Below are 22,055 nucleotides of genomic sequence, written 5' to 3'. Positions count from 1 at the left end.
TGTTCTCCGTTTATTTTGCTTATTTTATACATACCCCATATCCATGCACCACCCAAATGATTAACCTAAAACATTTTACTATAGCAATGTCAATAGATTGTGCTACAAAACAGAGTTGCGGCAGTATAATACATTCATTTGTCTAGCAGGTGCATACATACACAGCACCGCGAAATAAAACGGGCCCGAGACAGCAGAGTGTAGAAGCGAGACAGACGCACTCGAATGAAACCACGGGCAAACCATGATAATGCAAGCTCACTTTTGTCTGACGTAACCGACGTTTAACGGGAGATAAATACTACAGTCGCCCTCGTACTGGTGTCGGGGGGGAAAGAGCCGAAACGGGAAAAATAGCGGATGGTTTGACCTCATTGGGGTTATTTGTTGTTTTCGTTGCCGTTTTTGTGGAGAGACCACTGATGTAACGGTTCTGGATTTGATGGGTTGGGTTGGCAGGACGAGATGCACAAAAGAGCGTCTCTTACACCGTGTTTAGTTGCGGATTAGGAGAGGGGGATCAAACGGAGGAGGGGAAGAGGGGAACACAACAACAAGGAGACGTTCTTTATTAGCGGGGGAAGACAGCGCCAGACCAGGATACGGTAGCGGAGAGAAGAAGACCGAAAGCGTCGCTCGAATGATTGTGCGGTGGTGGATCCCGCGACGATGCGACGACACTGCTGGGTGATAGTGCTGGCGGGGATGTTGTCGTACTTCAACCCGGAGAGAGCCCTTGGAGCCCCGCAGAGAGAAGGTGAGTGGTGTCGGTGAGCTGGAATGATATTGACGCTGGGAGAAAGAAGAGAGGGGGAGGTGGGAGAGGGGATAGATTAGACGGTTATGAATAGGTACTCGGAAATATTACGGCCAAAACACACTGACACAGCCTCAACAATAATACTATATATGTTATCTTTCTTGGCTGATATGATTAGGCTATGGTAGGCAATATGCCTTTATAACACGGGATGAAATCAAAAAGACAATGGCCACATTATTATCATCAAGTAGCCTGGAGAATTCGGTAGGATCTGCGACCCTATTTCGGTGGCATTTATCAATAGCATCGATGGCATGTCAAAACGGGAATTTGCCCAATGAATGTTAAATTAATCGCCACAGTATCATTCATGTGTATATCTAACGTATATTATGCCACCTGAGTTTAATTATAAAAATCTTAGAATTTCCATTTAAAATCCACAAAATCCGTTTTATTTTGTCCTCCTTTTATTAGGCATCGCAGTGTTTTGTTTGTCGTTTGCAGTCATGGTGTTCTAGTGTATTGTTTTGATAAGAGCTGTAAACTGGAGCTGGTGGAATAGGCCCCTGCTATGTGTACCTATTTATATGCAGTGTATGTCTGGACAGCTGTCTAGGGATAGAATAATAGAATTGCCCAGGAATTGTGCATCTATACTGCCGATGGATAGGCTACATAAAATATTATTGTATTCTACATAGACTTATGTGAAAGAGTTTGAATTTCATATAGGCCAACATGTTTTTCCTATTTTAACAGTTTCCAATGTAATTCTACTGCCAGGCCATAGGCTTGCATAGGCTGCAGTCCAATCCAGTACATAAATCAACGAAATTATTACACATTTATGATGAGTCAATAATTCATGTATCTTTCTCAAATTCATACTCATGATTTTTAGTAGCCTTTCTTACTTAGAATTTACACGTCACTCTTGAATTTGTTAGAATAACATGGACCATTCTGTTTTTAGGCCTTCATAGAGGTCTGAGTGTTTTTCTCATAAAACAGCCATTGGAGGATGGAGTCATACAGCATATCATTTCTGAGCTCAACACATCCTTAATGCTAATTACAATGTTCAATTATGTTATTTATATATTTAAAGCAGTGCTCAAAGTGCTTTATAAATGTCTTTTTTAGGGGTAACTTGCATTTTCCACTCATGAATGATCTCATGAAAATATTCCATTGATCAGAAAAGTCTATTTGTGATTGGATTCCCTTTCAGTGTGTTATTGGACGTCTCTGTAAGGTGTGTGTACTGTCTAGAGGGAGAGGCAGAGGAAAGGATGTGCCAAAATTGTTAATCACAGTTAAGCTTACACATTGATCTACCAATAGGGTAAACATCAATTAAAGCCTTTTGTTTTGACTATTACTGGACTGTTGATGCATCTTCACGCCATGCTTTCAGTAATCAATGAGCTCATGAAATGGATGGGGAAACGTACATTTGGTTTTGCATTATTCATTACTGTGCCGTAATAGTGAGTCAATATCTAGAAGTAGTGATGAATACAGGGCATGGTGGAATAGGATGAGCAGGGGAAAACAGAGTAGCTCTGGTACTTACATTTTCTGGTTCCAATGACACTGAAAATGCTCAAATTGTGGTTGATATTCATAAGTACTGTACTGAATTGGCACTTGACCTGCAAGTGTATTGACAAGTATGTGTACTCAGAGGTTCACCTTCGGGAGTTGGAGAAGTGTTTTTTGTAAAATTGTATATGGGGGAAAAACTAATAATATTGACAACAAGTTCATCTAGAAATATGCATTTTTGATTGTGGCGATGCTGGTTTTGATTTGAGGATTTAAAATGTAAAGATACAACAAACAAGTAGTAGCCTACTGTTGTGAAGGGTTTTTAACCACCCTGCCCTCCCCCTTCTCTTTTTCACAGATGGTTCGCTCCTCACAAACGGCCAAGTTGAGGTACAAATATATAAAAAAACGCCCCAAACTCCTCCTTCTCACCTAGGTAGCCAACCTCCCTGATTTGAGTGATTCTTTTCCAATTTTCCAACCCTCCCCCGGTAGCAATTTCCCCAAAATGACAACGCCACCCCTCCCTGCTTTTCAACTGTGTTTCCTGGAAGGAATGTTGTTTTTTCCTCCCCCCTCTTTCCTAACCGGAATGGTAGACTTCCCTGATTTTAACTTTAATTCCGATCTCACCTCTCTTTTATTGATTCCGAAGATGGTTTCCTGACTTTCCTCCAAAGTTGATTTCCTTTTCCTGCTTCTCCCAAAACTCCAATGACAGTTGTTCATTGGGGATCCTCCGCTTTGTCTCAAACTTACCTCTATTGAAACAATTCCAACGGTTTTCCTCCTCAATCTCAATATGTAACAATGACTTTGACCCTTTTCAACCCAATTCTCCGAAGCCTCTCTTTCCCCCACTCACTCATCCACTCACCAACACTTCAACCTAACAACTGTGTGTTTCCTTCAGGAAGTACTTCCTGGCTGATTAACCGTATTAACTTTTTCCTCTCCTCCTTTTCTCTCCCGCCATATCTCAGTCTCTCAATCCAGGGCTGCGTCTCTCTCTTCTCCGCCCTACGTCGTCATTCTCATCTCTTGCTCGGGGCTCGTCTCCTTTGTTTTACTGCTCTTCACCTGTCTGTGCTGTAAGAAGGGAGGAGTGGGATTCAATGTAAGTCTCCATCATGTAAGAGACTTATTCACACGTCTTGTCTATTGTGTTGCACTGTCTGCATGCATGTTGTGTAGATCAATAGATATAGGCATCATATTACACATTGGCCCTTAGGGAAACCCTAAACATTGAGGGCTGTAACAATGTTATAGCATATGGGAATGTCCTGACTTGTCATGGAAGGGCCCAGCACCCCAGGGGCGGTGGGCATCCCCATAATTCAAACCCTCTATGAATCTATTGTCTTTGAATCTGTGATCTTCGGATGGTTCATTGTTTCTTTGGCTGCATGTGCAGCACCACATTTTACCAGAACTATTACAGATGTTGCATGAGCCAGAAAGCTTAGGGTCTGTTTACATTTAATAGATTTCCTCATATTAAATCCAGATAGGCCTTTCTTTGTGACATTTCAGCCAGCACACTGGGTGCATCTCAATTATCTAAAGTGGTTCCCCTCCTTCATCTAAACTGATGTGAAAACACAGGCAACAAGGGGAAAGTAATATGGTGTCTGCCCACCAGTTATTTGTTTACACTTTCCCAATTTCTTTAGAAACGTAAACCACTTTAGGCTATTGACACAGCCACTAGAAAAGCGGTCACTAACCCTCATCCTGGAGAGCTTCGGGTGTGTAGGGTTTTGTTCCAGGACAGGCCAGAACTAACACACTGGATTCAACTAATCAACTACGGTAATAAACAAGAGTTTAATAAGCTGAATCTGGTGTGTTGGTGCTGGGCTGGAACAAAAACCTGCAAACCCTGTATCTCCCGGGACCAGGCTTGGTGATCACTGCTTTTCAAACTTACAATATCTCTAAAGCTTCTACGCTTCCTCTGTTCTTTCCTGTCAAATCAGGAGTTTGATAATGCAGAGGGGGAGGAGTGTTCTGGTGGTTCTAGCCCCGCCCAGGAGGACAGTCTGTCTTCTTGCCCCTCCCTCCCGGAGGTCTACACCCTCCCACTCAGAGACAGGGCTAACTGTCCCGCCCTGCAGGATGGCTCAGGTAACTAAGGCAGACTCTCTGTAGCTGGAGCTGATGGCAGTATATAGCACATGAATATTAGCAAGCTTGATGGATATCAGAAAACCCCAAATCATGTGTCTTTCTCTTTTCATCTCCTCTATTCTGTCTCTAAAGACTCTAAGTCGAAGTACTTCCATAGGCACACTCTCAACTACCTTCAGGAAATAGGAAATGGCTGGTTTGGAAAGGTGAGATCACCAACTCATACCTCCACCCTCAGTTGTGATGTCATCATGTAATGGTGGTAGCTGGATCTGGCAGTTCTTCCAAATGTCTCTCAACCCCATGTTTCCTCTAAAAGACACATCCTTTTAACAGCTTCTCAGTAAATCTAATATTGGCTTCCTACCAGCTCTCATGAGTTATGTCTTCTTCCTACACCACTATATTTCTGATCTCTCTCTCTCTCCCTCTCTCTCTCTCTCTCTCTCTCTCTCTCTCTCTCTCTTTCTCTTTCCCTCCTCTCCTGCTTCCTCTCTCTCTCCTTCCTTCTCCTCTCTTTCCCTCCTCTCCTCCTCTGTCCCACATCTCTCTTTCTCCTCGCATCTATCTCCCCCTACCTCTCTCCCTCTCCTTTCCTCTCCTCTCTCTCCCTCCTCTCTATCGCTTTCCTGTCTGTCCCACATCTCTCTTTCTCCTTACCTCCTTCTCTCTCTCTCTCTCTCTCTCTCTCCTCTCCTCCCTCCCCCCCTCTCTCTCTCTCTCTCTCTCTCTCTCTCTCTCTCTCTCTTTCTCTCTCTCTCTCTCCCTCCTTCCCTCTCTCTCTCCCTCCCTCAGGTGATCCTAGCGGAGGTGCTGTGTGACTGCAGCTCCTCCCAGGCCGTGGTGAAGGAGTTGCGGGTCAGTGCCAGCCCTCTGGAGCAGAGGAAGTTCTTGGCTGAGTCTGAGCCATACAGGTCAGAGAAACTGACATTTTGTGTCATCAGACACTTTTATTTAAGTTATTTGTTTTTGTGGTTTCCTGAGTGTACAAAACATTAGGAACACCTACCTAGTATTGAGTTGCACCCTCTTTTTTCCCTCAGAACAGCCAGGGCATGGACTCTACAAGGTGTCAAAAGCGTTCCACAGGGATGCTGGCCCATGTTGACTCCAATGCTTCCCACAGTTGTGTCAAGTTGGCTGGATGTCCTTTGGGTGGGGGGCCATTCTTGATACACATGGGAAATTGTTGAGTGTGAAAAACCCAGCAGCTTTTCAGTTCTTGACACACTCAAACCAGTGTGCCTGACATCTACTACCATACCCTGTTCAAAGGCACTTACAGTGGGGGAAAAAAGTATTTGATCCCCTGCTGATTTTGTACGTTTGCCCACTGATAAAGAAATGATCAGTCTATAATTTTAATGGTAGGTTTATTTGAACAGTGAGAGACAGAATAACAACAAAAATATCCAGAAAAACGCATGTCAAAAATGTTATAAATTGATTTGCATTTTAATGAGGGAAATAAGTATTTGACCCCCTCTCAATCAGAAAGATTTCTGGCTCCCAGGTGTCTTTTATACAGGTAACGAGCTGAGATTAGGAGCACACTCTTAAAGGGAGTGCTCCTAACCACAGCTTGTTACCTGTAAAAAAGACACCTGTCCACAGAAGCAATCAATCAATTAATCAATCCGATTCCAAACTCTCCACCATGGCCAAGACCAAAGAGCTCTCCAAGGATGTCAGGGACAAGATTGTAGACCGACACAAGGCTGGAATGGGCTACAAGACCATCGCCAAGCAGCTTGGTGAGAAGGTGACAACATTTGGTGTGATTATTCGCAAATGGAAGAAACACAAAAGAACTGTCAATATCCCTCGACCTGGGGCTCCATGCAAGATCTCACCTCGTGGGGTTACATTGATCATGAGAACGGTGAGGAATCAGCCCAGAACTACACAGGAGGATCTTGTCAATGATCTCAAGGCAGCTGGGACCATAGTCACCAAGAAAACAATTGGTAACACACTACGCCGTGAAGGACTGAAATCCTGCAGCGCCCGCAAGGTCCCCCTGCTCAAGAATGCATATTCATGCCCGTCTAAAGTTTGCCAATGAACATCTGAATGATTCAGAGGACAACTGGTGAAAGTGTTGTGGTCAGATGAGACCAAAATGGAGCTCTTTGGCATCAACTCAACTCGCCGTGTTTGGAGGAGGAAGAATGCTGCCTATGACCCCAAGAACACCATCTCCACTGAGAATATCTTCAAAGAGGAGTGGGACAAAATCCCTCCTGAGATGTGTGCAAACCTGGTGGCCAACTACAAGAAACGTCTGACCTCTGTGATTGCCAACAAGGGTTTTGCCACCAAGTACTAAGTCATGTTTTGCAAAGGGGTCAAATACTTATTTCCCTCATTAAAATGCAAATTATTTTATAACATTTTTAACATGCGTTTTTCTGGATATTTTTGTTATTCCGTCTCTCACTGTTGAAATAAACCTACCATTAAAATTATAGACTGATCCTTTCTTTGTCAGTGGGCAAATGTACAAAATCAGCAGGGGATCAAATACTTTTCCCCCCCACTGTAAATCTTGCCCATTCACCCTCTGAATGGCACACATACACAATCCATGTCTTGATTCTCTCAAGGTTTAAAAATCCTTATTTAAGCTCTCCTCCCCTTTATCTACACCGATTGAAGTGGATTTAACAAGTGACATCAATAACGGATCATAGCTTTCACCTGGATTCACCTGGTCTGTCTATGTCATGGAACGAGCAGGTGTTCCTAATGTTTTGTACATTCAGTGTATATAAATCACAGTTCTTGGGATTAACTTCACAGTTAACTCCCAACCTGTACTTCACTCTGGTTGATTTGGTGCTGTTTGAAAAAGATCTACATGGACCAAGTCACATCAGTAGATGTGTTTAATTGTCGTGTGTCATATTGAGATGCTGGTAGTTAGAGACTGCATGCTGCATACAAGTGGTGCAGTGTTAGAACTGTAACATGGAGTGACAGATGACTACTGGTCTGACCTATTTATTATGCTCAACTTAGATTAAAATGACACTTGGCCTGCCATCTCTCTCTCTCTCTCTCTCTCTCTCTCTCTCTCTCTCTCTCTCTCTCTCTCTCTCTCATACACACTTACAGTTGCCTCTTTCTCTGTCACATATAGAAACACATGTTTCTCTTTCATCTTTCTCTCTCGCTCCCCCTCTCTCTAGCTCTGTCTGTTTTCTTTCGTCCTCTCCACTTTCTCACTAACAAACCCACCTAAGTAAACATACACAAACAAATGCGCCCAGATGTTATCCCCCTCTCCTCTTCCCTCATTCACTTTAACTGCATATCCTCTGCTGCATTGCCTCTCTCGTTTCATCATCTTCCCCTCTCTCCCCCCTCTCTCTATTTTCTTGCCTTCAGGAGTCTCCAACATCCCAACATCCTTCAGTGTTTGGGCCAATGCAGCGAGAGCATTCCCTTCCTGCTGGTCATGGAGTTCTGTCAGTTGGTGAGGGCCATGTTGTTTTTACTACTATTATGAGATGGAGAAGAAGAGGAGGGCACATTGTAGAGGAGATCCAAAGAGAGGCCATTTTGTTTTGAACGGATACATTTACTCCATTCCTCTTGTTTGGTCTCATCATTGTGTTTCTATCAGAGACTGATTGATACCTGAGCAACCAGCTGATTGGACTCTCTGGTGACTGGTCAATAAATGAGTCAAATGGATCAATTAAGTGACAAACACCAGACTGTAGCTTCCGTACATGGAAATAGATGTTTGGTTAGTTTCCTTTCCCCCCATCAAATAACCATGTAAATACTTGGTGACTTTTCACACTTAGATATACCTTTTGTAGTATAATGTTATGCCAGTCGTTTCCAGCTCCAACACTCAACACCTGCTGCCTCTGTTTGTTTGCTTTCATTCTTGCTCTTTAATGAAAGACCGATTGAGACCTGAAATCCCAAGTGATTGGACTCTGTGGCCAATCAATGACTCAAACAGATCAATTAATGACCAGGGATGGGAGAGAAACAATACCGCAGCCCTTTACCAGAAGAACATAAGCTATAAATCCTCTGTACATTGAAACACACATCCCTTTATCATTTGAAGTATCTTATTCTCCTGTCCTACCACCAGTACAACCTCTATCTCTCTAATGATATTAACTCATTACCAATTCCCCTTCTGCTTTTGAGGACCTTCAGGTTCAGGAAAACACTTAGGAGAGGGTATTTCTCCAGCATAAATGTACAAATGTACTTCATTTATAGCTGAATATGTCCGATCAAAGTCATAAACTATGTTAATTGTTCTTCTGATTGTTTTAAGTATCACATACTGTACATGATATTGGTAATGCTCATTGATGGTGTAATAAATTAATGATATTGGTAACACTCATTGATGGTGTAATAAATTATATTTGTGATGTGTTACCAGGGCGACCTGAAGAGGTACCTGAGAGCCCAGAGGAAGTCAGATGGGATGACCCCTGACCTTCTGACCCGGGAAATGCTGACCCTGCAGAGGATGGCGTTTGAAATCACCTCTGGCCTGCTGCACCTCCACGAGAATAACTACATCCACAGGTCTGTGAGGTCATATCCTGGCTCTCTGGCTCCAGTGATTGATTGGTTGGTAATTGAGTGATTGATAGTAAATGGATTATGATTGTTTTGTCTCCAGTGATCTGGCTTTGAGGAACTGTCTCCTTACCTCTGACCTCACTGTCAGAATCGGAGACTATGGGCTGTCTCACAACCACTACAAGGTATGTGTGTGTGTGTGTGTGGGCGTGTGCGCTTACCCATGTACTTTGCTTGAACCACCACAATCTGTTGACAAGTTATATCCCTTATACCATGCCATTGTTGGATTCGATTTTCATAATAGCAAACTAGGACTCAAATTTGGTTAGCTAAACTCTATGCGTTCTCTGCAAAATAATGCAACTCCGTGGAAGGTCAGTTCCGCTCCTTTAGCGTGTCATGGAACACACCTTCCAGGTGGTTCATTATCTTCCAGAGAACACATAGCCCCTTGTTGATTATCCCTAACGTATTGGATGTCCCTAATGGCTTATCTTCAAGTCCATGCATCCCTCTGTGTGTGTTTATCTGTGTAGGATGACTATTACCTAACATCAGACAAGCTGTGGATTCCCCTGAGGTGGATAGCGCCAGAGCTTCTGGAGGAGTACAGAGGATCTCTGATCGTCACTGACCAGACCAAGACCAGCAATCTGTGGTACCTACCATAACACAACCTGCCTCTAAAACGGACAAATAAACAACTGAATATTTCAATAAGCTGTATTCTGTATTTCTTATCTAATTTGATTATTTCTCTATCCGCCAACTCTCTCTCTACTCCTATTTTCTATCTCTCCCTCTCTTTCCCCTCTTTATCCCACATCTCTCCCCTCTCTTTCCCCTCTTTATCCCACATCTCTCCCCTCTCTTTCCCCTCTTTATCCCACATCTCTCCCCTCTCTTTCCCCTCTTATTCCCACATCTCTCCCCTCTCTTTCCCCTCTTTATCCCACATCTCTCCCCTCTCTTTCCCCTCTTTATCCCACATCTCTCCCCTCTCTTTCCCCTCTTTATCCCACATCTCTCCCCTCTCTTTCCCCTCTCTCTCCCCCCCCCCCATCCCACATCTCTCCCCTCTCTTTCCCCTCTTATCCCCTCCCCCCCCCCCCCACCCACTCTCTCCCCTCTCTTTCCCCTCCCCTCTCTCCCCCCCCCCATCCCCCATCTCTCCCCTCTATTTATCCCACTTCTCTCCCCTTTCTCTCCTTTCTCTCCCCTCTCTCTCCCCTCTCTCTCCTTTCTCTCCCCTCTCTCTCCCCTCTCTCTCCCACTTCCCTCTCCTCTCCCTACCACTTCTCTCCCCTCTCTCTCCCACCTCTCCACCCCACTCTCCCCTCTCTCTCCAACTTCCCTCTCCAACTTCCCTCTCCTCTCTCTTTCCCATTTCTCTCCTCTCTCTCCCACTTCTCTCACACTCTCCCCTCTCTCTCCCCTCTCTCTCCCCTCTCTCTCCCCTCTCTCTTTCCCCCCACTCTCTCCCATTTCTCTCCCCTCTCTCTTCCTTTTCTCCCAGGTCTCTGGGGGTGGTGATCTGGGAGCTGTTTGAGTTTGGTTCTCAGCCTCACAGGCACCTGAGTGATGAGGAAGTGTTGACCTTCGTCATCAGAGAGAGACAGATCACCCTGGCCCAGCCACGGCTCAAACTCTCCCACGCAGACTACTGGTCAGTGGGCCATTTCTTGACTTTTGGTTCTCTAATGATATCTGCATTTGATGAAGAAAGTAGTCGATTACAGATGTGTTACTTTAAAGGCCTACTTTGCCAATAGATCATTAAGGTCAAAGCTAATATATGCAACCCCCTCAAATCTTATTTTTTTGGGGTGGGGGTAGATCAGCTTTAATATTGCAGAAAGATTGTAGCTTCCATCAATGTAATTGTCTGCATCATTTCCAATCCCCCTTATCTTTGTGTTTGTCTTTCCTGTCTTTCCTCTTCCAGGTATGAGATCATGCAGTCCTGCTGGCTCCCTCCTCCCCAACGCCCCTCCATCGCTGAGGTATTCCTCCTTCTCTCCTCCCTTCTGGCTGCTGAGCGAGGGATGTCCCGAAGGAGCGTGGGAGAGGATGAGGAGGATGAGGACGAGGAGTATGAGGAAGGGAGAGGAAGAAGAGGAGAGAGCGATGAGTCATTTGAGAGACGGTGGGATTCTCTCCGTCCTCTGGCCTTCCAGGCTGCAGCGAGTGAACGACAGAGAGAGAGGGAGTATGGGAGGGATGACAGGGGGAACTCCTACCCTCTACTGGACCCCGTGGGGAACTGCATCACCCCATCCTCCACAGAACTCGATGACATCCTGACAGTCACGGAGACCAGTAAAGGGTTAAATTTTGAGTACTTCTGGGAGAAGGCCCATGCAAGGCGGGGCTGCCAACCACTTCCTCCTCCCCAGCCAATCCCGATGGTCAACCCCTCCCACAGACAATCCCTGGACACACCCACTGTTGTCCCTGTGATAAGTGCACGTAGCCCCTCCCTCGCCAGCGAGTACTTCATCCGATTGGAGGAGCACACCCCTCAGGATAAGTCCCCATCTCTTAAAGGGAAAGCGCACTCTTTCCGTTCTGACTCGTTGCGTCCTGGAGATCTGGAGCTAGTGGAGATACGCAGCGGAATGCTGGGCAAAGAACGTGCGCCGTACAGTTCTGATGAGGAGTACACTGGGCGAGGTGGGAAATCCATCCAGACCGTCCGATCCAGCGAGGTCCAGCTAAGGGTCCCCAACACTGGGGTGGCAGAATTCAAAGACATTTCCAGTAGGGTGACTGACTTCTCTGTGGTGGATTTAGGAGATGATGATGAGGAAGAGGAGGGTGAAGGAGACAGTAAGTCATCCACTGGTTCTCAGGCCCCTGTCCTGCCTCCCAAGCCACGTTCTATGTCAACCTCCTCGGGCAACCACCTCCACTCGCGCCCCCTCCCTGCGCCTCCGTTGGGCTACCACCGAGTAGGGCTTGGGCTGGGTCACTATTCCATGAGTGGTAAGATAGAAACGATGGACCCTCTGATGGGCAGCTGCCTGCCATCATCATATGATCACTTAGGGTTCCACCGTCCTCGTCAGACCATGCCCCCCTCCCCGTCACTCTCCCCCTCCCTACCCCAGTCCAGCCACCCCATCTACCCCACTCCCCAAACATGTCCTCCCCCTCTCCCACCCCACTACAAGCCCCAAAGGGGCCTGTATCACAGCTATGGTGTAGGTAGCTTCTCCAGATACAGTAAGCCCCAGATGTACTCTCAAAGAGACCCACTATCCTGTGACTACTCAGACCGACAAGGTGGTGTACGGCGCACAGCATCCTTGCACAACACAAAGGGAACATCCAATTTCCACTCAAAAGACTTTGACTCTCCCGTACGACGCCAGAACGTATTTCGCCCTGTTTACCGCAACATCTCCCACTCTGAGTCCGGGGTCCACAGAATTGAGAGGCACTCGTCCTCCAGTCCCACCTATTCAGATGAGGATGACTCCCCCTTTATGTCCCCTGAGAAACCCAGTGGGGGAGGGACAACCGTCCCGACCTCTAGTTTGTCAGAGGATGCGGATCCGGCCACAGCCGAGCTCTTCTCCAGGGGTATGAAGAGGACCCAGTCGCGCCTCGCCACCATCCTGCCTGCCATCTGGAGGGAGGACGCGGAACTGCAGGCAGATAGCGTAACCGACACCAAGATATCCCCCATGCACCTGTTTCTGACTGAGATCTCTAGTGTGTCAGAGTCAAATGATGCCAAGTCCAAGGAGGGGAGGACCTCATGGGAGGGAGAGACAGAGCGGGAGAAGAAAAGGGATGGGGAGAGGTCAGGGAACTTCCTCCAGCCCTTGAGAGGGGGGATGCGTCGGTCCCGGTCGCTGGTCACAGAGCTGGGCTCTGCAGAACAGACATTGGGGCCAGACAGAAACACACAGATGGGGACAGAGGTGGAGAGGGTGAGGAAAGGTTCCATCCAGAGAGATCTATTCCTCACTGAGATCACAAACACAGGAAGGATGGATGCAGGCATGGAGAGAGATCCGGTGAAGTTCCTCCACCCTCCTGGCTCCCGATCGCGTCCCTACACCTACACCTGCGCCCCCGGCCTCCCGTCCTACGCTGAGGCCGAGGAGGCATACTCCAGGGGCATGAGGAGATCCCGATCCCTCCTCTCCGAAATCACAGTGGGGAGTCAGGAGTCGGAGTCACAGGAGACAGAGAAGGAGACAGAGAAGGGACAGATGACCAGAGAGGAGTTCCTGAAGGAGATCCAATCAGCAGAGACCTTTTTGACGGAGATCATATCCAGACAAAACGCAACCGCCTCCAACAAGCATTGCGAGGACTTGTCTCAGTCACCCACTCCAATGTCACCAGAATACGAGTCAATATGCATAGATCCTGACTCCTCTCAGACCATCCGTTTCCAATCAGAGAGTTCCATACGTACATCAAACAGAGGCAAAGACGATGTAGCACCGGAGGCCATTTACGCCCAAGTGACTAAACGGGCAAAAAAGAGTGAGATAAAGGTCACTATACGGCCTGAGATCCCAGTACTGCAAATAGGATCAAATAAACAGTCTGTCAAACAGGAAGAGGAATGTCCCACAGACACGACCTGCCTCAAGGACTCACCCAGCTCACTCACAGATCCCACCGCTGACACCAACTCTCAGCCAGACTCTCAGCCCCAACCTGGTGACTTTGTGTTCTCAGAGATAATGCCAAAAAATGGCCTCCTCCTTTACCAAACATTCCCCAGTACAAAAACAGAGGAGGACGTTTCAGAAGGTCCAGCCCTACCTGTAAGAGGAACACAGAGAGTCAGAGAAAGGGTTGAGCTCTCAAGACAAGCTCAAGTTCAGTCTTTATCTCAAGACAGTGTTACTGGAGAAGTGGAAGAATCTGAAAAGAAACCCTGTGATGATGAGTCACCTATTTCTGTAGATGAGAAAGAGAGCAGGGGTCAGAATAATGTTGGGGAAAGGAATTGTGATAGAATGAAAGGTGATGCTGAGGTCAGAGATACAGGGCAAGGATGTCAGAAGCAGGAAATTGTTGATGACATTTTACATGACTTAACAACAGAGACATCAGAAACAGATAGAGAATGTCAAATTGAATCTAAAGATCACAAGGAAGAAGGGTCAGAGAGTTCAAAAGGTTGTGACAGTCAAATGAAGAACGACACATCACATTGTTCTACTGCTCAGTCACATAACCCAAATGTTGAAAGCTATTTACAAATCAACAAACATAATTCACAGATCAACCAGGAAGGAAGGTCAGACCCAAGTCAAAAGAGCCCTACAGCCGTTCCCACCACCCCAGACTGGGACCCATCCTCTGACCTCTCTCTCTCCACCATGACCCCCTCAGACTCATTCCTGTCATCTTTGACCCCCAGTTCAGCCGACTGTCTGACCCCAGGTGACCCGTGTGTTGGAGGTGAAGGACCAGGTGGTTGGAGGGTGCTGGGGACAGAAACCACCCACAGAGACTCCGCCTACTTCTCTGACAGTGACTGGGAAGGGGAGGGGCTTAGCAGGAAGGGCAGTGATGGACTGAGTGTGACCAGACCCGGCAGCGGACGAGGTGGAGAGAGGGGGACGCTGACAGGAATAGAAGAGAAGACAGAATTAGAGGATGAGGGAGAAACCGGGGGAAAGAATCCCTTGAAGAGGATTTCAAATAAGGGAATTGACATTGAGAGGGAAAAGGAGACAGTTCTTGAACAGAATGCTCATGTGCAGGATATCTCTCAAAACAGTGATGATGGATATAAAGACATATCGAGTATTCAGGAGAACGATCTCAGTCTGAAAGAAGTAGAACATAAAACAGGGTTAGAATCAGAACAGAGAGAAGATTCTGGAATGTTCCACAATGAGAGCGGAGAGTCAGATGAAAAGGGCCTAGTCCATCCGGGACTACTGTCTGATAACTCACAGACCAAGGAGAACAATGAGTTTATAGCTAAGCTGTTCTCTAATTTAGATGATACACCTCTCAAAGGGTTCTCTTACAATGATGGAACTCAAATTTGTAATCATTACACAGAAGGTGTGATTTCTCATGTGGAGTCGAATGATTTTAGATTCCATGACTCCACAGACAAAGACTTGACATTGCCTTCTAATAGTACCACTAAGACAGATTGTTTGAAATTAATATCTGCCATTCAGACAAAGGATAACAAACTTGAGAATGAAGAACTTCCAGGTATTGAAGAGAGAGAAAATGATAATTCCATGAAAGACACTACGGAACCAGTGACAGCGTTACATGGCGACCATGATAACAGAGAATCCAGGCTATCTAGGTTCTACGGTATTCAAACCAGCGAGGTCAAACTCAGTGACGATATTCCAGTAGTACTGGAGCCCAACGACGGAGAGAGCACCAATGACGAAGAGAGCAAACTGGCCTCTTCTTTCTGGGCCGAGGGGGACACTGAGGGGTCTGAAAGAGAAGACGGGCAAGGTCTGGAGATTCAACACACAGACGCCAATGAGCTTGGCCTGAGAAACTTGTGTTACTCAGAGGAAAGCGAAGACGAGAGGGCCAAGGCCAAATCAGAGACAGAGAAACAGCTTGCCGCTGGAGAGCTGTGTAACGCCATGAAGGAGAAATCTCCTCAAAGAGGACCAGTGACGGGGAGCCAGAGTGGGTCTTTGAGCAGGGATGGGTCTGCTGAGACTGTGGACAGGGAGTCATCTAAGGATCTGGAGTTGAAGGCTAAAGAGCTGTGGAACACTCTGGAGGAGGGGGAGGGGAGAGGGGGAGGAGTGGTGAGGGGCGAGTTTGATTGTCACCGTTTCCAGCAGGGAGACCTGCACCTGTGGCCATCGGAGAACGACCAGTGGGCCTCGCCGGAGAACAGAAACCAGGAAGCTGAACTCGGATTGGAATTCTTCTCAGCGTTCGGAAAGACCTGGGAGGAGAGGGAGCAGCTGGTGGTAGGCCGGGAATTCTGGGAGGCTGAGGAGAACGATGAACTGGCGGGGAGTGAGCCTCATCCAGCCATCCTCCAAGATAGTGAAGATACTTCTAATGACGAGATGCAGGGACGGGTAGCCTACCTGGAAATAAAGGGAGAGTTGTCCCAGAAACAGGCTCTCTCCAGTAGCATTGACAGCCAACTATCCCAGGCACTGGATGTACAGCAAGAGGAAAATATAGAAAATCCAGATAGGTTTGACGATGATGATGAGCAAAATTTTGAAGGTGATCAGCTAGTGGTTGAGGTGGAAAACCGAGAAATCCCAGAGCATGAGACCTTTGCAAGAGGGAGGGAGCAGTTCAGGTCACTCACTGAGACGGGTGGAGACAGTGAAAGTCAAACTGCATCTCTTCTAAACGACTTGGATGGAAACATTGCTCAAGATGAGGGAAATCAGAACTTCAACAGGTTGAATCATCTCAGTGAAGTCCAAATGGAAGAAGGGGCAATGGCCGAAAATAACATAGAAAAAGGACAGGACTTTGAATTAGACAACCATCTTGCTCCCACAGTAAAGAGTATATATTTGGGTGTATCTATCTGCCTCACTGGAGTACCACAGGTAGATTTGTCAGGATTACAACATATTGAGCCAAGCATATGCATTGAAGAAGCTGACTCTACTCGCCAGCTTGTGGGGGAGGACAGAGAAGGGGGAGTAGACATTGTAAACTCAAGTGAGGATTTGGGAGACATATCTCTTCATATCTTGTCTTATCCCAATGATAATGACTTGGAGGATATAGCCTCTTGTACAGATCTGTCTGGTTCACAAGGAGACAACTTTCAGTTCAGTTCTGTAGACTTTCCCAGCCCTCCTCCTAGCATAGATCTTGATATGCAAGAAGACAGGTTGCAGAGTTTAGATGATTCTTTTCCTAGTCCCCCACCTTCTGTCATAGAAATAGACGATGATCACGGTCTTATAAACCTTGATTATTTCGGCTCAGATTTCATTACCAGTGCTGAGAGAGACCCAACAATGCCCCCCACTCCTCACACTGATATCTCAGAGCCGCCCCCCTTACCACCCACCACAACCCACAGCAGAGGGATCTCTGCAAACCTCAACCTTTCACCTGTACATCCAACACTTCCATTATTATTCTCAGGTGAAAGCCAGAACCAGAGCCGCCTCACATCAAACATGTCCGAGGATGACAGAAATAACCTGTCCCAGAAAAACACAACCACCACACTCCCGTCATTCCCCCAGAGTCCCCTCAACACCATCCCAGAGCTGTTGATCTCTGAGTGGAAGGATTTGGACGAGGAGCCTCTGGAAGATTTCGAGAAACTGGAGCAGCTGTGCTGCATATCTGGGGATGAGGAGGACACCCTGGGTGACCTCTTCCTGGGGAATCTGGAGCTGTTGGAGTCTATGAAGAAGACGCCTGAGCAGAAAGCTAAGGGTTCTGGAGAGAGCGATAAAGGTGAAGAGACCTGTGGGACCTCCATGCCTGAGGGGAAGAGGAGAGTGGAACTGAAAGAGGAAGTTGACGGAATCTCTGAGAGCGCTGACTGGCTGGCCAGGTCGGTTCCATCGGCGGTCCAGGACATCCCAACTGGGGCTAAACTTTCACCTCAGGAAGAGAGGCGTGAACTACAGTTCCCATCAGCCCTTTCACCATGTCATTCTCCTGACTCCAAGGACCAGAGGTCACTTTCCAAGATGCCCACTAAAAATGGCCTAATGATGCAGGTGAGCATTAGCCTTGCATTTTAATCCCTTTTGCACAACTTTGTAGATGTATGAAAGTATAAGCCTACACAATTTACAATATCCATTTTCCTGAATATGTTTAAACATTCATACCCCTATTATCTTCTTCTGTTTCCCTTTCTTCAGGTGTGTGAGGAGAGACTGCAGTTCTCCCTCTGTGAGAATGTTAAAACCAATGTCCTCCGGGGGACGACAGTGAGCGACAGCGTCATTCTCCGCCCATGGGGAGACCAGCCCTTAGATGGGGGCGGAGACACAGTCAGTGTGAAGGATGTAGGAAGGTATGCTCTCTCTATCACAGGAAGTTGGTGGCACCTTAATTGGGGAGGAGGGGTTTGTGGTAATGGATGGAACAGAACCGGTGGAATGTCATCAAATACATCAAACACATGGTTTGATGCCAATCCATTGGCTCCGTTTCATCCATTATCATGAGTTTTCCTCCCCTCAGCAACCTCCACTGCCCTCTATGTATTTTGAGATTTATCAAACTGTTGTGTTGAATGATGGCAGGCAGACAGATAATAAAAGAAGAGATCTTTTTTTCTGTTCTTAGCGAAGAGGAGCCGGACACCGAACCCAATTCTGAACCCCAGAGTGAGTCTGATGCGACTGACAGTGAACCACTGACTGTGATCCAGCAGCCAGAAGTTACACCCCCTCAGCCTGTGGCAAACCAAGCAATGAAAGGTACCTCCAGACTTTTCTCTGTGTGAAAATGTGTATGAATAGAATGCAGCATTGTTCACGTTCACCCACTCTGCAGGTGTGTAAATGACATGTTCTAATGGATAGATTGGTGCTTTTTGACACCATCTTTCATGTCTCACTTTATCTATTCCTCTCTTTTCTTTCACAGCCAAACTGGCTCGCCTGTCCCTCTCCCTCCCTCCTCTCCCTCTTGCTCTCCCTCTCTCCTCCAGTCCCAAGGGAGGGTTCAGGGAGGGCGGGCTACACCGAGACAGGAGTGGGAGACGGAGGGGTGCGTCCCCAGGAAGTGACCCCGATGAGGATGAGGAAGAAGAGCAGGAAGACGAAGGCTCCAGGAGAGTGATTGTTGTCACGGAAACAGACGTTGGCAAAAGGGTGGGGCTCAGGAGTCTGCTGAAGTCGCCAAGGGAACCGATAGACAAAGAGAAAGACAGAGGGAGAAACGTGTCGTTTTTTGATGATGTCACTGTCTATCTCTTTGATCAGGTGTTTGTTTAGTTTTTCCCCTCCTCATATATTGAGTCCCATGTTACTCTTGGGCTTTTAACACTTTCACTATATTGGATGTACATGTACTGTCTCTGCTCCTTTTCAGTCCCTGACTCTTCCTCTCTGTTTCTGAAACAGGAAACTCCAACCAGTGAGCTGAGTAGTTCCACCCGCACCAGTCCAGCTCCAGCTCCTAACAAAAGCACTAAATTTGATTTACATGGTACGTACTACGTATGCATGCATGTTGCTATTAGAAACCATATAACGGTCCTGTACATCATTCCCTTCTGAGAGCCAATAGAAAGCTTTTGATGAAATCACTACAATAACAAGCACCCATTGGACAGCTCCCATCTGATCCCTGCTCACTGAAATTGAGAACCCCTCACACCAACCCCTTTTCTAAATATGCGCCCCCAAAATGTATCTCTTGTAATTATCCCCCACACACTATGACATGGGGAATGGAGTGTGGACATAAATCTGGTGCTCAACAATGCACGTCTAAGATGTGTTTTCCACCCTGTCTCCAGAAGCCATCAGCTCTGTCTCTCCCACTGATCGCTTCATTTCACAGAATAATGAGAGTTTGGCTGATCCCCTCTGGGTGTTTTGAATAGACTGTATGTAGAAAAGCATCAACACCAAAATGATCTACTTTCATGATCTCTGTCAGCCTGCAGAGTTGAACAGTTCAAAGCTTTGCAAGGAGAAAGTTTATTTTTAACTTGGGAGTGTGGGCCTTTTTGTGCTTCGGTTCTACAAGAGGATGTTTGTACACACGTATAGATTATTTTAACTAATGATATACCATTTGTGTAATGTTTTTATCCTACATATATTTTTTAAATAACATTTACAGTTGTATGCTTTTGTTTATGTTTTGTGTTGCAGGGGTCAATTCGATGTCATGAAATGTGTTAGAATGTATCCCCTGAATTAAAATAGTATTTACTCCAACCCTAGTACAGTATATTTGTGTATGGCATAGTTGTAGTATTGTAATTCCTTAATTCCCTTACTTACACCATGCTCCTGTCTTTCTACCAGGAGCAAACAGCAAAGGCAAAGACTCCAAAAGAAAAGGGGACTTGTCAGTCAAACCGAGGTCGCCCGTGGGGGCCAACCCAGTGACATCCTCGCGTTTTACCGTCAGCCCAGCCGATGACCCCCACTTGGTGTGAGGCAGGGTTCCGGAATCCTCTGAGTTGTTCTGTAACCCTCAGAACAGGGACCTTCTGAGAGTGGCCAGTGGATTCCCCTCCGTCCATAACCATTCTCAGAGGCTATTTTTTTATCGATCAGGCAACAGAAAGAAAAGACTCCCGTTCTAAAAGCTGGACACATTCCAGGTTTAACCAGGTACCAGTCCTTGTACGAAAAAGGTTGTTGATATAATAACTCCTCCCTTTGCCACTGTATCCTAGGGTCGATTTATAGACACTGGCTGGAAGTGGTTGATGGCAAAGGCAGTTTGTCCTAGGCAAAGAAGAGTCTGGAGCTTTGTAAAATCTGAAACGGATTTGACGGCTATGCAATGGGAGTCATTGTGTACCAGCTTACCTTCTCTTTACCTGCTTCTTTCGGTTGTCTTTACCCAGTATGTACTGGGGGATGCACTTTCTTTTAGTCATGTATCTGTCTATGTGTAAGCTTGGATTGAAATCTTAACTTTGTAAAAACGATTTTCATTGCAGTCAGTCATACTTGTAGGCAGCAGTTGGGGCCAGAAAACAATCTTAGCTCCTGTATTTCAGAGTACTCATTCAACATTTGTACAAAGATAGTGATACAAGTGTATACAATATAATTTTAGAGCTGTTTAATTTAGATGTAATCTTAGACTGCACGAAAAGATGAAAACAAGCTATGTTTCTATATACTTTTATTCTAAAAGACTATGTCTAGCTATTATTTATTGAATTTATTCATTATTTATTTAAAAATAACTTCCATGCTTTGTAAATATTGTTTATTTATTTTGGTGCAATTAATTTATCTTTCAGAATTGTTTGGGACAAAATGCATCTAAGTAATAGCTTCTCGGTTTAATTATTCTTCATAACAAATAAAGCAAGATATTTTCCCCAACCCCCAAAAATATTTTATATAATTTCATGTCTTTATAACTGCCATCCTGTGCTTAACTTATGTCCTCAACTTGCAGGGTTTCCCAAACTCGGTCCCGAGGCCACCTTCTGGGTGCATGTTTTGGTTTTTGTCCTAGCACTACACAATTGATTCAAATAACCAACTCATTATCAAGCTTTGATTATTTTAATCAGCTGTGTAGTTGCCAGGGAAAAGGTCAAAACGTGCACCCAAGGGCGGCCCCAGGACTGAGTTTGGAAAACCCTGCTCTAATATATATATAACATGTTTCATTATTTTCTAATATGATTCAATGTATAGTTGTCTTGTCATAATTTTACTTTGTTTGAGGACAATTGATGTACCTTAGCATGATAAAATGGAAGCTTCTCATCGGTAAATATCTCCAAAAGTTAATGTATTTGTTGATTTACATTCATTTTCTACTATTAGCAACCCATCATGCAGTCAAGCTCCAACTAGTCCCTTTGTTTAGTCTGTTTCAACATCCGTTTAAAACCTGTATTGTTGAAAGAATGGGTTTCATGGGATACTGTATAAAACCAGGGGAAATAAAAACAACATAAAAACTGTGAAACATTTATTGAACTGTTTGATGAAAATAAATTGTACTGTCTTATATTCTTAAGTCAGAGTATTCCTTTTGGTGTTCGAAAAGTAGGTCTTCTCTCGATGCTTTATTCCATTTCTTTCTGAAATGAAGGATCAAACTACTGTATTATGTAGCTAACAATGGATGGCTCAAGGGATGTTGCATAACAATAGCTAATCTTATTTCCCATCCCCCATCTCTGGTTATGGGGGCCTGATGCTTATTATGAAATTGGGACAAAGGATGGTGAAGGATAGGGTGAATAACTAATCTCCAAAATACTCTACCCAAAGTAAAACACGGAATGACTAGCCCTTGAATATAGAATGCATTAAGACTGGAAATATGAGTGAGAGAAAGACCATTCACATGTATCCAGGTCTGATACTGGCCTATACTACAGATAAAAACAGCAATT

General features: G+C 45.7%; 1 protein-coding gene across 3 annotated transcripts; it reads left to right on the top strand.

Annotated features, from left to right (window-relative positions):
- The first annotated feature begins 157 nt into the window (after positions 1–157).
- LOC106575105 (uncharacterized) lies at positions 158–21,673 on the top strand. 3 transcript variants are annotated; one of them, XM_045699666.2, is made up of 16 exons: positions 158–757; positions 3,301–3,434; positions 4,300–4,447; positions 4,583–4,656; positions 5,246–5,364; positions 7,841–7,928; positions 8,871–9,019; positions 9,117–9,201; positions 9,556–9,677; positions 10,536–10,685; positions 10,965–17,709; positions 17,857–18,011; positions 18,287–18,420; positions 18,590–18,927; positions 19,069–19,153; positions 19,984–21,673. In XM_045699666.2, exons 1-16 carry the CDS (start codon positions 670–672, stop codon positions 20,115–20,117), a joined length of 8,748 nt encoding a protein of 2,915 aa, XP_045555622.2. In that variant the 5' UTR covers positions 158–669; the 3' UTR covers positions 20,118–21,673. The 3 variants fall into 3 exon arrangements, with proteins under 3 accessions (XP_045555622.2, XP_045555623.2, XP_045555618.2); XM_045699667.2 differs by having other exon boundaries at positions 3,301–3,449; positions 19,994–21,673; XM_045699662.2 differs by having other exon boundaries at positions 3,301–3,449.
- The last annotated feature ends 382 nt before the right edge of the window (positions 21,674–22,055 follow it).

This window comes from Salmo salar, chromosome 02 (genome assembly GCF_965601325.2).
Source record: "Salmo salar chromosome 02, fSalSal1, whole genome shotgun sequence".
Taxonomy (NCBI): domain Eukaryota; kingdom Metazoa; phylum Chordata; class Actinopteri; order Salmoniformes; family Salmonidae; genus Salmo; species Salmo salar.
Note: the sequence above shows the minus strand (reverse complement) of the source record. Positions and strands in the feature narration are given on the sequence as shown.

Coding starts and splice junctions, on each gene's coding strand:
- LOC106575105 (XM_045699662.2), top strand. CDS start 670: ATGCGACGACACTGCTGGGTGATAGTGCTGGCGGGGATGTTGTCGTAC. Junction 7,929..8,870: donor TCATGGAGTTCTGTCAGTTG/GTGAGGGCCATG, acceptor ATGTGTTACCAG/GGCGACCTGAAGAGGTACCT. Junction 19,154..19,983: donor CACTAAATTTGATTTACATG/GTACGTACTACG, acceptor TCTTTCTACCAG/GAGCAAACAGCAAAGGCAAA.